This window comes from Cherax quadricarinatus, chromosome 35, assembly GCF_038502225.1.
Source record: "Cherax quadricarinatus isolate ZL_2023a chromosome 35, ASM3850222v1, whole genome shotgun sequence".
Lineage (NCBI taxonomy): Eukaryota > Metazoa > Arthropoda > Malacostraca > Decapoda > Parastacidae > Cherax > Cherax quadricarinatus.
This window is the reverse complement of record NC_091326.1, coordinates 10,168,863-10,185,764: the sequence shown is the minus strand read 5'-3', so window position 1 is coordinate 10,185,764 and position 16,902 is coordinate 10,168,863. Positions and strand designations below refer to the sequence as shown.

General features: G+C 38.2%; 3 protein-coding genes across 3 annotated transcripts in view; 2 read left to right on the top strand and 1 right to left on the bottom strand.

Moving 5' to 3' along the window:
- Positions 1 to 16,902, top strand: part of LOC128695040 (Guanylyl cyclase at 88E) — a 532,612-nt gene that overhangs the window by 333,018 nt on the left and 182,692 nt on the right. The window lies entirely within an intron of this gene.
- Positions 1,799 to 6,661, bottom strand: LOC138853614 (uncharacterized). The gene is made up of 3 exons (XM_070091381.1): positions 6,258 to 6,661; positions 5,792 to 5,965; positions 1,799 to 5,549 (listed from the first exon to the last, which is right to left on the bottom strand). Exons 1-3 carry the CDS (start codon positions 6,265 to 6,267, stop codon positions 1,897 to 1,899), a joined length of 3,837 nt encoding a protein of 1,278 aa, XP_069947482.1. The 5' UTR covers positions 6,268 to 6,661; the 3' UTR covers positions 1,799 to 1,896.
- LOC138853613 (uncharacterized) lies at positions 12,581 to 14,026 on the top strand. The gene is made up of 2 exons (XM_070091380.1): positions 12,581 to 13,120; positions 13,292 to 14,026. The coding sequence occupies exons 1-2, from the start codon at positions 13,027 to 13,029 to the stop codon at positions 13,801 to 13,803; spliced, it is 606 nt and encodes a 201-aa protein (XP_069947481.1). The 5' UTR covers positions 12,581 to 13,026; the 3' UTR covers positions 13,804 to 14,026.

Below are 16,902 nucleotides of genomic sequence, written 5' to 3'. Positions count from 1 at the left end.
ACTATCCACTGAGAACAAACTATCCACTGAGGACAAACTAGAGATAAGCAATCTAAACTTAGGGAGTCTAACTTAAGATAGCAAGGTTAAACGACCACTTCCTGCCTCTCACTCCCTCTCGTAAGAAAAGTTTATTTTAGTTTAGCGATAACCAGTTTTACAAAGAGTAATATAAATTTGTTAATGACTGATGTTGTGGGCATACATTACTGATAAATTATATAAAATAACATATGACAAGAATTTTTCAAGGGGTGGACTGGTAAGCCAGGGGAAGGCTTCGGTCAGATAACCGAAAGCTCCAACGGCGGGTCATCATCTGACTAATACCCGTGTCAGGAAACACTTGTCCTGTTTCCTGATAAACTTTATCTAATCTAACGATACCTAACCTAGCTTAAACTAACCTAACTTAACCTAACCTAACCTAACCTAACTTAACTTAACCTAACCTTACCTAACCTAACCTAACCTAACCTAACCTAGCCTAACTTAACCTAACCTAACCTAACCTAACCTAACTTAACCTAACCTAACCTAATCTAACTTAACCTAACCTTACCTAACCTAACCTAACCTAGCCTAACCTAACCTAACCTAGCCTAACCTATCCTAACCTAACCTAACCCAGCCTAACCATATATATATATATATATATATATATATATATATATATATATATATATATATATATATATATATATATATATATATATATATATATATATAAGTAGTCAACTTTTCTTCTGGGGGGTGTATCCGGTTTAGGGGCCTTCCTCTGGGCGGTGTATCCGGTTTAGGGGCCTTCCTCTGGGCGGTGTATCCGGTCTAGGCGGTCTAGGACCTTCCTCTGAGCGGTGTATCCGGTCTAGGACCAGTGGCTGGAGGGTCACCTTTTCACACCTAGGTGTTACTTCCGGTTTTGACCATGACCTCGCCCTCGAGACTACCTCACCCTTGACCCCCCCAACCAATACCCCCACCCACGACCCCCCCCCCCCAGCCTTCGCGACCCCCCCGTCGCGCCGCGCGCCCGCGCGTCCGCCCGCGCGCCCGCCCGCGCCCCCGCGCCCTTCGCGCGCCCCCGCCCCTTCGCGCCGCCTTCTGCTGCGCCTTCTGCGGCGTCGTCCGGATCGCCCCCGCGCCTCGAATTTTTTTTTCTTATGATCTCCTTGGATCAAGGTTTTTGGATTCCCCCCTATGGGGTTTTCGAAATTCTCCATCTCCTCGGATCAAATTTTTAGATTACCCCTCCCACTTTCACCCCCCATCCCCAAACAATTTCTCAATATCAAAGTCTCCACTTCCTCGGATCAAGTTCCTCCCTATGGGGTTTCAAATTCTTATGATCTACCTTGATTGTCCCTCCCCCACCCCCCAATGGGGTCCAAAAATTTCTCCTCGGATACAAGTTTTTGGATTCCCCCCTATGGGGGTTTCGAAAGTCTCCATCTCCTCGGATCAAGTTTTTGGAATCCCCCCTCTGGGGGTAAGCATGGGGGTAAACATCTTCCCCTTATTATTTTAAAATGAACTAAAAGTTTCCTCTCATTAAGTTAAATGAACTAAGAAGGGTGTTTACTCGGCGGTCAGTGACGTCACGTGTTGACCCAGCTAAATTAGGTTAAATGAATGAAGGACGTCACGCGCACACAGGTTGAATCAGGTCGGTCAGTGACGTCACGTCACACACAGGTTGAATCTTGTCGACCCTTTTAGTTCATTCAAGTTAATAAGGGTGACGTCACACACAGGCTGAATCATGTCGACATTCAAGTTAATAAGGGGATATAGTACCTACATCATAGGGAAAACATTTTCATCATCAGAAAGACACATTTCAGGATAACACTAATACACAATATTTTTTTCATTATTTATTATACAAGCAATACATCACTCTATTCTCCTACGTTTAGATGGTGGAATATCAGGGTGTCCATAAGCCAAGGATTCATTAGTATTCAAATGATATCTTTTATCATCAAAGGCTGACAAACCTCTCTTATTAATTCTTACCGTACATATTTCACCTTTTACATTACTTATAGACTTACACGTGAATAATTCTCTATCTACATTTGATAAAACATTCTTATATCTTGCATGTGTTAATAATGGCATAAATTGCGAAGGAATACCCTTGGCTCTGCTGACAGTAGTTGATCTTCCAGCAATCTTGACAGAATACATTTTAGCTTTCAGGGCTATCAACTCGCTAATATGGTTATCACACATTTCAGATTTCAATAACCCCAGCTCCCCTTTTCTACTATCATCATATAAGGGATGCTCAGGACTGAAATTTGAAAAATCCATATAACCTAACAATGGTTCACTTTTTAACTCGGTGTACAAATCTTTACATTTCAAGCTAAAAATATACGAGTCAGTATCGGTATAAAGAAGTCTTACATCATCACCATAATGCTGTTTTAAAACTTTATACCAAAAATGATACAATTTCTTTTTAGCTATCTCAAGAATTTGAAAACCGAGATAAAGTGGTTGCTTAACTTCTAATATATCTTTATTGAATGTGCAAATCACTCTATCTTGATTTAAATGTGTGATATTTTTTAACAAAGGATCTTTACTCGCTCTAATAAATGCTTTCTCATTATTGATATATCTATATTTCTCAGCATACTTTGTAATATTCAGCAATGATTTCCCATATATGGCGTTATTAGTTAATTTGAAGGCTTTTGACTTGATAGGACATCTTGTAGCTGTTCTCTGTGCAATATTAGTTGATATGAAAGGTTCTAAAAATTTTGTCTGTGTATATTCATATATGGTATGAACCTTTTCCACCTCTAACCCAAGTTCCAGTAATAACTGTAACAATTCTAGACTGATCAAATAATTTTTCTGAGATAAATGACTGCCCACTAATTTCCCATTAGATTTGGGGATCTTTCTACCTTCATTTTTCAATATAGATTCACAATAAGGAGATAACATCTCTTCTGATATATTCATATGTGATAATATTAAAGGAAGTTCATCAGTGAGTCTAGCTACCTCGGGGGATATGTGCTTGGTATCACATTCTATCCAATATCCCTTTTGTCCTTCACAGGAAACATTACTTAATCCCACATCGAGGATAGCATTCTTCTCGTCATTGGATAATTTTCTGATACCATTCTGTGGAAGAGCTTCAACCATCGCACTAGCATACAAAGAATTGAAATCTAGATATAGAATATGAGTGCCCATTCCACTCTCAACATCAAAATTAGGGTTAATTAGGGGATTATCTGCTTTAGAATACTGATTAATTGCGCAGGTAAACCCACCTCTGAGATTCCTTTTAATCAAGTCATATAATTCATGGGAATATATCATATCTAATCTTACATTAGTTTTCAATAGGAATGCATCCCAACTGAATGATGGTAAACTTATATAATTACTAACGTCTAACTTATAAATATCCTTGAGTGTTTTACGCCACTCCATGAAGACATCGGCTAACAAACCAACATCTGTCTTGAGATATAACATCAAGTAATCTCCTAAAGTCTTACATTTACCCAACTCAAACACTTTCAATGCATGTTCATAATCTTCTTGGCTGATAGCGCTATTTCTCAAAGAATTAAAAAAATGATCTTTACTCGGTAATTTTGTTTCATCGAGCTTCTTTAAACTATCAATATAATCATAACACAAAATTTGTTTTCCTTTACATAATAAAGGTAAGACATCTCGAGGCACATCTTTCAGAATAGTCTCTGTATATTTCAGGGATTTACCTGCCTTGATATGTTGTTCTGCTAACGTGGAAAGAGATCCATTCAATAAAGACAGTGAATCCTGAAACCTAACCTTACCTATCTCTACTTTCAAGAATTTGAATCCTTGTTTCGAATGAATTTCAACGTTATATTTATCAACATTCAATTCCTTTAAAATTATTCCTAAATCATACGACATGTTATGACAAAAAAGCAATAATTTCTCTCTCTTGTCTTTACACTGCATATTACAACGTGCACAATAGGCTCCAATATAATTATTGAAATTTAAAGTATGGTCATGGTGTTTATGTTTGTCCTTGGGTTTTTTGAAGGTGTTACCACATAATTCACAAGTGTTCTGAGAATCATGCCTCATCTCATCCTCCTCTGTCATATGGATTTCATGATACTGTCTTCTAAACTTTATTTTATTCCATTCACCACTAACATTTAAAATGAAATGATTAACAGCATCCTCCCCCTTATAACTCTTTATACACACTATTTCTCCTTTGCGATCAAATATAATATAACAATAGGCAATGGCTTTATGACGAGACTCAATTTTACCTGCTGGGAGAGTGGTGTCTAATGCACATTCGAAATCAAATACACCGATATATTCGTTGGAATGCGTATGACTAAAATTTTCAAAGTGTACTGTTGTTCCTTCCGGGGGGAATACGAGAACCTGATTGATTTTACATCCATCTTCGTGGATATCTAACTCTTCCTGTGTATTCAACTTCATCAAACAACTATGACAGTGCTTCTTTACACCTTTTTCTGTCATTATCGTTCTAACATACCCGTCAAAATCTTTGATTAAAACCAAATGTCTTTCATTCAACAATAACGCGCACATAATGTCCTTATATTTCTTATTCCCCTTACGACACATAGCCATAAATGTCCTATCTTGATCCTTTCTTAATTGATAAACATATAATGACACTTTATTTTCCTTCTCTAATATACCTAACTTATCACGCGTAATGGGGAAATCATCTATAGAAGATTTTGCATGATTAAGACATCCTCTCTTAGTATTAACTGCTCTGCGAATATCACGCCATGACATGTTCTTTTTATGACATTGATAGGCGGCAAAAGCACGCAGTACACATAACCCATCATTAATCTCTGGATTAAATACATATTTCTTCCCTCGCAGTTTCTCGGGATATGCCACATATGACCCCACTTGCACTCTGAATTCTACTTTAACATATTCGATACTGAAAGATTCGATTTGATCTATGATCCAGCCAGATCCTTCCTGATCTTGCAACTCTGACTCGTATCTTTCTAATATTGTTCCCACCCATCGATCAAATACTTCAGAGATTTCCTCTTCACTTACTAACTCAAACGCTAAATTTATCACAAATTGTCCATTTTGATCATCACCCGATATGTTTTGACGTAATGTCCTTATAACTATAATTGGGTGGATTCTGAGCGACATTGCTAGAGGCGATCTATCATACATATCTCGCATCTGTTCTATAAAATAATCCCTATAAACATGTAAATACATTCTTAACTCTCTGTTATAAGTTGAAGGAACACTATATTTCCTCACTGTATGTCTACCTCTAAAATTCTGGATATATGTAATAACTTCTGGGCTCTCATCTTCACTATTATGCGTGTCAGACACGTCATGCGAGGTAGTTGCTCTCTCATCATCATTAATGGGGGCAGAAGTACCCGCACCTCCGCATTGTGAGGTACCAACACTAGCACTCTCACCACCAAGCTGGGCAGTTTGATTCACAACACTACCAGGTGTATTTCCTGCAGAGAAAAAAAGCATATCCAATTCATAACCCAAAAAAAAAAATATTAAGATTTCAATGAACAGAGGAAAATCTTTCACCCTTCACAATTTTTACATAATACGTTTTAAGATTTCAATGAACAGAGGAAAAACAAGCACATCCAATTCATAACCCAAAATATTAAGATTTCAATGAATAGAACAAAAAATCTTTTCTCGAGTGACTAGCACAACAAAAGATCACAAATTGGTTACATACCTGTTTCTATAGCCTTCTTCCATAAAGCATCTACACGTGCCCACTCATTATCCAATTGCAATAACCTTTCATTGCGTTGTACACCGCCTTTCTCGATTACCAACGAACGCTGCTTTCTAATCGATAATCTTCTCTTCACCAATGCTTCCAAGTATTTCGAATATATGCTATCCCCTGTTAAGAATTTCACTTATTAACGCACTAACCCAGTAAAAATTTCACTCGTATGCTTCAACAAAAATTAAACATGTAAAAAAAAAAAGAATTTTCTAACAATCTCCTCTTCACCAATTCACTTATTTAACCCATTAAAAATTTCACTTATTAACGCACTAACCCATATGCTTCAACAAAAATTCACTCGTATGCTTCAACAAAAATTAACCCAAATTTCACTCGTATGCTTCAACAAAAATTAAACATGTATGCAAAAAAATTAAACAAGAATTTTCTAAGTACAACTTACCTTTCTCCATGTTGTGCGGTTCAGCGTTGGAAGATGAGGTCCTTTAACTTAATGAGAGGAATACTGTGGGGGGAAGATGAGGTCAGTCACGGATGATGGATGGAAGCACTGTCCTCGCTCTGAGTGTCTCATTGAGCTTATATAGGCCGCCCCCTCCTCCCGACACCACGGTATAATGCGGTTCACACCTAAGGTAGATTTAAGATAATCATGAACACCTGGGTCAACACAGGTCAGACAGACAGCATGTTGTGCGGTTCAGCGTTGGAAGATGAGGTCCTTTAACTTAATGAGAGGAAACTTTTAGTTCATTTTAAAATAATATGGGGAAGATGAGCTCAGTCACGGATGGAAGCACTGTCCTCACTCTGAGAGACTCATTGTGGGTCACCCCAACACATGGTGTAATGCGGTTCACACCTAAGGTAGAACATAACACCTGGGTCAACTCAGGACAGACAGGCGCCATGTAATGCGGTTCACACCCAAGGTAGAACATAACACCTGCGTCAACTCAGGACAGACAGGCGCCATGAAATGCGGGTAACATCCAAGATAGAATATAAGATAATCATGAACACCTGGGTCAATCGTCACCCTAAAGCAACTAATTTTGGTGAGGCAGTCCTGCTCCACATTAACTGTGTCCCCTTATTGAACTAAAAGTATTATATATCTTGAAAACCCATTAAGACTTACAGTGTACAAGACGCCTCTCTATGGTAAACACCCTTTTTAGTTCATTCAACTTAAAGAGAGGAAGCTTTTAGATCATTTTAAAATAATAAGGGGAAGATGTTGAACTTGTCAACATACACATCTGCTGACGTTGATATATTTCGTTATCCATCAAGGATTATCATTGCCGGTTATTCGAATAGTGGCAAATCTTATTTCACATCAAAATTAATAAAGTTATACCACGAGAAATTTCATAACATTATAATATGCGGGGTGACATCACATCCCTTAGAACAAGATTCAGAGATAACTCATAAATTAACATTAAGTAACGATATTATCGACCCGCAGAATGTCATTGCATCACCTGATGAAAATACAATAATTATTGTTGATGATCTATTTTTAAAAGCAGGTAACAGTGAAATTATTCTCGAATGTTTTACTAAAGGTAGACATCATAATATAAGCATTATTCTGATTACTCAAAATATATTTCACGGAGGACGATATAGTCGTACCATGGCTTTAAACGCCACGCATTTTGCTTTATTTAAAATGAGGGATCTTGGACAAGTAGAGATTCTGGGGCGACAAGTGTTCGGAAAAAATAAGGAATTTGTAAATATATATAAATCTGCTATAAAACGATCACCCTTTGGTTATTTATTCATAGACCTTGCATTAAATACACCAGAAGCATTACAGTTGCGAACCAATGTGTTACGGCAGGATTCCTACGAAATTGTATACCAATGGAGCGAGCAAAATTAATTGAAAAGGTTTATAGAGATCCTGGATCTGCTGGGTCATTCTCTGGTGTAAACAGTTTATATACAGCTGTAAAAAAGATCGATCCGTCCATAACCTTGAAAGAGGTCAGAAATTTCTTAAATTCAGAAAGATCATATACTTTATACGTTCTTAAACCTAAGAAGTTTCCTCGTAGGAAAATAATTGCTCCTAAACCCAGAGTGATATTAACCTGTGATTTGGGTGATATGTCTAAATTATCCAGATATAATGATGGATATAAATACATTCTCGTGTGTATCGATGTTTTTTCAAGATATTTACAAGCAGTACTCATGAAAAAGAAAGACGGACCGAGCACTTTACATGCATTACAAAACATATTGGAGAATGAAAAGGCGAAGAATATATCGAGATTATTTACAGATAAAGGCAGGGAGTTTCTAAATAAACAGGTACAGAATTATCTCCAGAGTAAGCATATAAAGTTATATCATGTATTTTCGAAAGAAACAAAAGCTTCCATTGCAGAGAGAGGCTTGCAAACGATGAAACGTAAATTATACAAGTATATGACAAGTGCCAATACATTTAATTATTCAAAAGTGTTAAATGAATTAGTAGATGCGTATAATTCATCTCCGCACTCGGGGATTGGCGGTAAAACCCCATTGCAAGTCCATGGTATTACGTCATTGAATGATATAAGGAATCAGTTTCGGATAAATTATAAAAATGGAAGATCCAATAAGAAACGAATCAGTAAGAAATTGGCTGTTGGAGACACAACAAGAGTGACTCTTAGCAGATCATCCGCGTTTAACCGAGGGTTTCACACACAAAATACAGAGGAAATATTTAAAATATATAGAATTAATAATTCTCAACCTATAACAACATATCATTTGAAAGATTTGAAAGGTGAAAAGATTAAAGGAATATTTTATCGCGAAGAATTGACCCCAGTCATACCACCTCCAGAATATATTATCGACAGAGTATTGAAACGAAAAAAAATTGGTGGAATTACGCATTATTTGGTATCTTATAAAGGTTATGATTCCACTTTTAATTCGTGGGTCAAAGAAGGAGATTTGTTGAAGGTACAATGAAAAAATCATTATTAGAAAAATTTAAAGAATTAATTACATTACTTAATAGTCTCCCACGCAATCATCGGAAGAGTTTATTACAACAGTTTAAGAAAACACACATAAGTTGTATCAGTGAGATTTTCAAGAATTTGATTAAGAATAAAATACCATTAGACCCTAAAATATTTAAAAAGTACAAGAACGAGATTAAATCATTAGCTTGTAAGAAAATCGGTTTTCAGCGTAAAAAGAAATATTTGCTGAGTATCAGAGGTGGAAATCTTCTTGGCATTATATTACCTCTAGCAGTAAATATTATTTCGAGATTGTTTAATAAATCATGAAAGAATTTTATCTTGTACCAACTTCAGTTATGAATCGGAAACCTCTCGAGTTAGTAAAATCGGAGGGTGATGAGAATTTAGAAGGAGGTGGTGGTGGTGCATGCTTGAAGCGTGGTGTTAAACGCAAGTTTAAGACTACTCCCGCTAGGCAGGTCAACCCACCTGCTCTCACCTCGGTGAAACCTCAGAAAACCCCAGATTTGTCAAGATTCATGCACATAAGAGTGAGTGCGAGAAATATAGAATATGTGAAATCAATGTTGGTATTATTGCAAAGAAATCCTTTGGTGAGTTGGGATGAGAATGGTGACCTTCTTACCCCCATTACTGGACGTAATATTATTGAAATATTAAATGTTTTATCAGAAAATAATGTGAAATCAGCGAGAAGAATCGATTCTGATTACTTAACAGAAATAAAGCATTTATTAAATATATCAGGTATACATTTTGATTTTGTGAGGAATACAAAAGTGAGAAAACAATTATTACATAAAGGAGGCGGTGTAAGGAGAGAAACATCGTGGATATCATATTAGGTGAGTATATAAACTCTGTGATGTTATGTTTTTATTTAGTGTGTGTTATAAGAGTGTGGAGATGGCTGAACGTCTTCTATACGTGTGTAGCGATTCAAGTCTCGATTTATTTCCCGCCAATACACCTTCGGCTTTCATTAATAAATTATATGACCCCATTATATTAGATAATAAAATTGATTATGAGGTTGCTCTGAAAAATATAATTTACCCCAAGACGCATTATATACCGCAAAAGAATTTGAAGATATGTATTACATATGAGAAATCTACAGTAAATAAATATATGCATAAAATTGATATGAGCAAAATTATTGGAGGTGATATGACAAGGATTTTAGAGGCAATAAATGAGGATATTAATGCAAATCTCTTAATAGCAGTTAAACATACAACGGGTATTATCATCCCCAAAAACTCAATTGTGTTCACATATCATCCAGGAATAAACAGAGTGGTTATTAACTTGAAAAAAAAAATTATACTACCTTCTGATATTACCAGTGGTTATGTGGGGTTGGAATTTGATAAAGAAGGAAGCGATATGCTAGGGTTCTCAGGTAATGAAATTTTGTATGTCTTTACCAATAAAAAAGAGATTATTTTTAACGAGTCTGGTGTGAAGGCGGTAAACCCACCCGATCCTGAATCAGGTATTAATTATATGTTAATATATAGCGATTTGATTGATCCCATTAATTTTGGCGATCAGTTGGTATCTCTTTTGGGAGTAGTTGATATTAATACATTAAGATCTAATTATGACCCCACAATGTATAAACCACTTAATAAAAAGATAATTGATCAAGTGAGTATTAAGCTCGCTGATCAGAAAGGAAGGTTAATTCAATATAATGACAAGTGTTCTACTGTATGTGTACTACATTTAAGACCTATAAAACGAGAGTGAATGATCAAGTTGAGTTAATATTGAACGAACCGTCAAGATGAGAACCAGTTTCTCTCCTCCTTCAGTGGAATCATTCCTGAAACTCTTTGATACTTCGAGGGTGAAAGGGGGAGGTTTAGATGATATTATATTATATAAAGCTAGAGGGAGGGGCGGAGGATTATTGTCATTTCTCGGTGGGATGGCCAGAAAAGCATTACCATTCTTATTGAATACCTTTGCTCCGGGAGTATTACAATACGGGCAAAATGTGTTGAACGATGTTAATAATGGTATTGCATTGAAAAATTCTGCGAGAAATAGAGGCGTAGAAACATTGAAGGGTGTCGGACAGAAGTTATTATCCGGAGGAAGTAGAAAGATTGGTTTGAAACGATTGAAATTTAATAATAAAAGAAACTGGAATATTTAATTAATTTTAGTTTATTGTTAACTGTCATATTGTTAGTATGTCGGCTGGTGCTCTATACGTTACACCAGGGGGACTCAACGCCCCCGTCCCCACTTATTCTCATTCCATAACTGATGGATTCCCAAAATTACCAGGACATACCATTATTGAATCCTCAATAGCAGCTAGACGCACATGTGAAGTATTACCAGTAAATCAAGGATCTGATAAATTTCTCGAATTTAGAATACAAAGTTCAGAAGGTCATTTTTTAGATTTAACGAGTCTGGCCTTGGAAATGAACATAAATATAACAAATGAGGATGGGAGTGCACTGGGAGACGATGATAAGGTCATATTTGTGAACTCTATAAGTCAGACAATATTCAAATCTGTGTGTTTGTATCTCAATGAACAACTTATAGAATCGAATCCATTTTATTCATATACGGGTTATATTAAACTGCTTAAGCATTTATCCCCATCAAAATTAGATACATTGGGAAGAATAGCATTCTTTCGTAATAAAGACACAGCAAGTAGTACTATTACAACAGCTGATTTAGATGATATTAAGAAAGACGAAGGTAAATTAACGAATGAAGTGAATACTTGTTTCCCTTTGATGCTGGATGTGAGTAGTTTTCACGAATATATCCTGGATAGTGTCGAATGTCGATTGAGACTTGAAATGCATTCACCCGCATGGGTAATTATGACTCCATTAAGCGGAAAAACATATAAATATAATATTAATTCCATTAAATTATGGATCGATAAAGTTATTCCGTATACGAATGCATTAATTGCATTGAATTCAAGCATGAGGGCAAACCCGCAGGGGTGTGAATATCTGTTCAAGAAGACATTATTTAAATCATATATTCTGGCATCTAATCAAACACAATTGATCGCAGATAATCCTTGGGGACAAGTCATACCCGATAAGATATTTATTATATTAGTTGATATGAAGACATATGATGGAGGATATAATTTTAATCCATTATATTTTCAACATGAAGATTTGAATCATTTCGGGGTTACAATTAATTCAGAAATGATTCTTAATATTGACTGTAAGTTCCCTACCCATGCGAGTAGGTTATATTACGCTACCTTGAAATCTCTGGGTTTGGAGACTGATCATCTGATTACATATAAGAGTTTTCTCCAAGGCAGAACTATATTAGGTGTTGATCTGAGAAGTGAACAGGTTAAGAATGCTATATCTGTCGAGAAGAATGGTAATTTGAGAATAGATATGACATTTGGTAAACCGAAAGATGAGAATAGAATTTGTCTGATGTTTGGTGAAACTAATGCGATTTTAAATATAAATGAAAATAGAACAGTGATAGTGCATACGCGAGTATAGATCATGAATTGTGAAGAAATAAATATTGCCTTGAAACATCATACGGGAAGATACGCCTCGTATTTGGGATGTTTTGCCGCAAATAATATAAATGAAGTTATTATGAGGATAAAAGATAAGCCGGTAATTTTCATCATTAATATATTGAACGATCAAGATGAAAATATGGGTCATTGGATTACTATATATGTGAACAAATACATATTATTATATTTAGATAGTTTCGGGGTGGATTTAAAACATTATACAAATATATATGAGAAAATTATATACAAGAGAAATTTCATGTACGGTATTAATCAGAGGATTCAACATGAAAAATCATTGGTGTGCGGCTTATATGCTATATATTTTGTGTATAAGTTAACAAATTATAGCGTCAAGAAAATTATACCATATTTGTTTAAAGATTTTGGTAGAAATAAATTAAAGAATGACCAATTTATAATGAAATATGCATATGAGCATTTCAATATACCCTCATGTTCAAGTGTATTTGCTAATAATTCAACGTGGAATTATGAAAATCTGTGTAAAATATTGGAATTATAATACGGTGGGGTAGAGGCGTTTAGAGGCGGGGCGAAAGGTTAGAGGCGGGGCGAAAGGTCATAACGCTGCTATAAATGCCCGTGCTGGGTCACTCTTTGCATCTACTGTCATTCAAGTTGGGTCAAGGATGAATCCAATTCAGTACTCCGTTGGAGGTGTCTGCGAGGAGGAGAGAAGACTGCATCCCTGTGTATGTCGGAATAATCCACCTGCGGTAAATGGTAAGTGATTTTTTGTTCATTATCTGAGTGAATCTTGTTCTAATATTGAAAAAATCTTTTTTTACACATAAATGATTTTAGAAGTGTAATGTATTAACCAATAAAACTTTTTAATGCAATTAAAGATATGCCTTATTCTTCTTCTAATCGAGAATTTTTTTTCTTTGCCAGATGCGAATATAATGCGGTTGTTGGAACTTATTCGCGCAAATCAAATCCGACAGGAGCAAATGATTTGCGAGTTGATGGGATTGTTAGGAGCGAGATCCACCCAGCCTCCTACCCATCCATATGGAGATGCTGTTGCTACCCCTCCTACCAACGAGACTTCTCCCCGACCTCATGTGGATGTTGAGACTGTGCCTCCTACTCAGGTGGTTGATGTTAACGCTTTTATCCAGGATATTGTAACTCCTACCCACGCCGAGATCGACCCTTCTCCCCAGTCTCATATGAGTGGAGAATGTGTTAGTAGTTGTTATTGCGATAAATGCGTATGGAGCGAGATGGAATATTTTATGACAAATTCCCAACCTACTTCATGTATGGATGAGGATTCCCCCATTTATTATCCACCAGCTTCCCCCCCAGAAGTTTATTGTATAACAGATGAGGAAGAAGACGACGACCCTGAACAAAATGCACAGAAATTCTACAAGAGAAGAAAAATTACTCTACGTTGATTTTAGTCAATGAATTGTAGCTTTTTTCAATGAAATTGTATTTGTTTGTATTACCAGAAATGTAATGGCTGTATAATAAATAATGAAAAAAAAAATATTGTGTATTAGTGTTATCCTGAAATGTGTCTTTCTGATGATGAAAATGTTTTCCCTATGATGTATATGTGTCCCCTTATTAACTTGAATGAACTGAAAGGATCGACATGATTCAGCTTGTATGTGTGACGTCACTGCTATGGCCCCCTTATTAACTAAAAGGATCGACCTGATTCAACCTGTGTGCGCGTGACGTCACTGACGTCACTTACATAGGGGTAAAAGGACCGACAAGATTTAGCTGTGTGCGCGTGGTCACTGACTTAATGAGAGGAATACTGACCGCCGAGTAAACGCTTTTTTTTTAGTTCATTTAACTTAATGAGAGGAAACTTTTAGTTCATTTAACTTAATGAGAGGAAACTTTTAGTTCATTTTAAAATAATAAGGGGAAGATGTTTAGACCTGTAGTAAGCATGCCCCATAGGAGGAGTTCATTTGAATGCTTACCCCCAGAGGGGGGAATCCAAAAACTTGATCCGAGGAGATGGAGAATTTCGAAAACCCCATAGGGGGGGGAATCCAAAAACTTGTATTATCGAGAAATTTTTGGGGTTGGGGGGTGAAAGTGGGAGGGGGATCCGAAAGTGGAGACTTTGATATTGAGAACCCCATAGGGGGGAATCCAAAAGATTATCGAGAAAATTTGGGGAAATGAAAGGAGGGGTACCCAAAAAACCTTGATCCGAGGAGATGGAGAGCACAAGAAAATGAAATTCAAAAAAAATTTCGAAACCCTATAGGGGGGAATCCAAAAAACTTGATCCAAGGAGATCATAAGAAAAAAAAAATTCGAGGCGCGGGGGCGATCCGGACGACGCTGCAGAAGGCGCAGCAGAAGGCGCGGGCGGGGGTCGCGAAGGGCGCGCGGGCGGGCGGGGCGCGCGGCGGGGCGCGCGGGCGGGCGCGCGGGCGCGCGGGCGGGGCGCGCGGGCGGGCGCGCGCGGGGCGAGGCGGTCGGGTGTGAAAAGGTGACGCGAAGGGGGGTCGCGAAGGGGGGGGGGGGGAAATCGTGGGTGGGGGTATTGGTTGGGGGGTCAAGGGTGAGGTAGTCTCGAGGGCGAGGTCATGGTCAAAACCGGAAGTAACACCTAGGTGTGAAAAGGTGACCCTCCAGCTGCTGGTCCTAGACCGGATACACCGCCCCTCATAGAAGGCCTAAACCGGATACACCGCCCCCGCAGCCCGGTCTTTGATACTCCCGAAGGCCCTGAAGTTAAACCGGATACACCGCAAGCTGCTTGTAGTGCTGGCTGAGAGCTTGCTACTGCAAAGGCTTGTCTGGATTCAGGTGGCAAAGGACTGACAACTGGCAGCGCCAGGTGCGTCAAATGCGACGTTACTGTTAACTGCTTCTTAAATGTTATTTTATATAGATGGAGAGGAATACGGAATTGATGGCTAGATAATAATAGGTCCTTCCTTGCAGAGGGAAGGACAGAATGGTAAAGTCGACGCCTTGGATAAACTAGTATTAAACCAAGAGAATAGTAAAGTCGACCCCTTGGATAAACTAGTATTAAACGAAGAGAATAGTAAAATCGACGCCTTGGATAAACTAGTATTAAACGAAGAGAATAGTAAAGTCGACGCCTTGGATAAACTAGTATTAAACGAAGAGAATAGTAAAGTCGACGCCTTGAATAAACTAGTAATAAAGAGAATATCAGTTTACATATCTTTATTAGAGAAGATCTTGACATGATAGGCTGGAGGTCCTCTCCACATTTGAATAAGAAATTAACTCATCATGCTGAACGGAAATGTCTTCAGCCGATTTTCTTAGCTTAAAATTTCGGCACTGAGGGAGAGAGATGGATGCAGGGAGAAAGATAATGAGGGAGGAAGGGAAGGAGGTAGAAGGGAAATAGGAGAGAGGGCAGGAAGAATGAAGTGGAAATTAAGGAGGGAGGAATGGAACTAGGAGGAAGATAGGGAGACAGGGAAGGAGAGAGAGAGAGAGAGAGAGAAAGATAGATAGACAGAGAGAAAGAGAGAGAGAGAGGAAGGGAGAGAGAAACCAAAAAAAATGAGAAATGAAGAGATAAGAAGATTGTGATTGACAGCCCTGTCTTATCAAGATTTATTAGTACATTATTAATCTTCTGCTGTAACAGTAGTAGCTAGCCCAGGGTCTAGTGAGAGAGAGAGAGAGAGAGAGAGAGAGAGAGAGAGAGAGAGAGAGAGAGAGAGAGAGAGAGAGAGAGAGAGAGAGAAATGTGTTGCTACTACTACTGTAGAAGCAGAAAGATATATCGTGTTGCAAAGTAATGCAGAGAAGCCGTGAGTGCAACATCTGCGATAAGTGAACACTGCCTCCTACACAGTGACTCGTGAACACTGCCTCCTACACAGTGACTCGTGAACACTGCCTCCTGCACAGTGACTCGTGAACACTGCCTCCTGCACAGTGACTCGTGAACACTGTCTCCTACACAGTGACTCGTGAACACTGTCTCCTACACAGTGACTCGTGAACACTGCCTCCTGCACAGTGACTCGTGAACACTGTCTCCTACACAGTGACTCGTGAACACTGTCTCCTACACAGTGACTCGTGAACACTGTCTCCTACACAGTGACTCGTGAACACTGCCTCCTACACAGTGACTCGTGAACACTGCCTCCTGCACAGTGACTCGTGAACACTGCCTCCTGCACAGTGACTCGTGAACACTGTCTCCTACACAGTGACTCGTGAACACTGCCTCCTACACAGTGACTCGTGAACACTGCCTCCTGCACAGTGACTCGTGAACACTGCCTCCTGCACAGTGACTCGTGAACACTGCCTCCTACACAGTGACTCGTGAACACTGCCTCCTACACAGTGACTCGTGAACACTGCCTCCTGCACAGTGACTCGTGAACACTGCCTCCTACACAGTGACTCGTGAACACTGTCTCCTACACAGTGACTCGTGAACACTGCCTCCTGCACAGTGACTCGTGAACACTGCCTCCTGCACAGTGACTCGTGAACACTGCCTCCTACACAGTGAC

Coding starts and splice junctions, on each gene's coding strand:
- LOC138853614 (XM_070091381.1), bottom strand. Junction 5,550..5,791: donor GAAGAAGGCTATAGAAACAG/GTATGTAACCAA, acceptor TTTTCTCTGCAG/GAAATACACCTGGTAGTGTT.
- LOC138853613 (XM_070091380.1), top strand. CDS start 13,027: ATGAATCCAATTCAGTACTCCGTTGGAGGTGTCTGCGAGGAGGAGAGA. Junction 13,121..13,291: donor TAATCCACCTGCGGTAAATG/GTAAGTGATTTT, acceptor TTTCTTTGCCAG/ATGCGAATATAATGCGGTTG.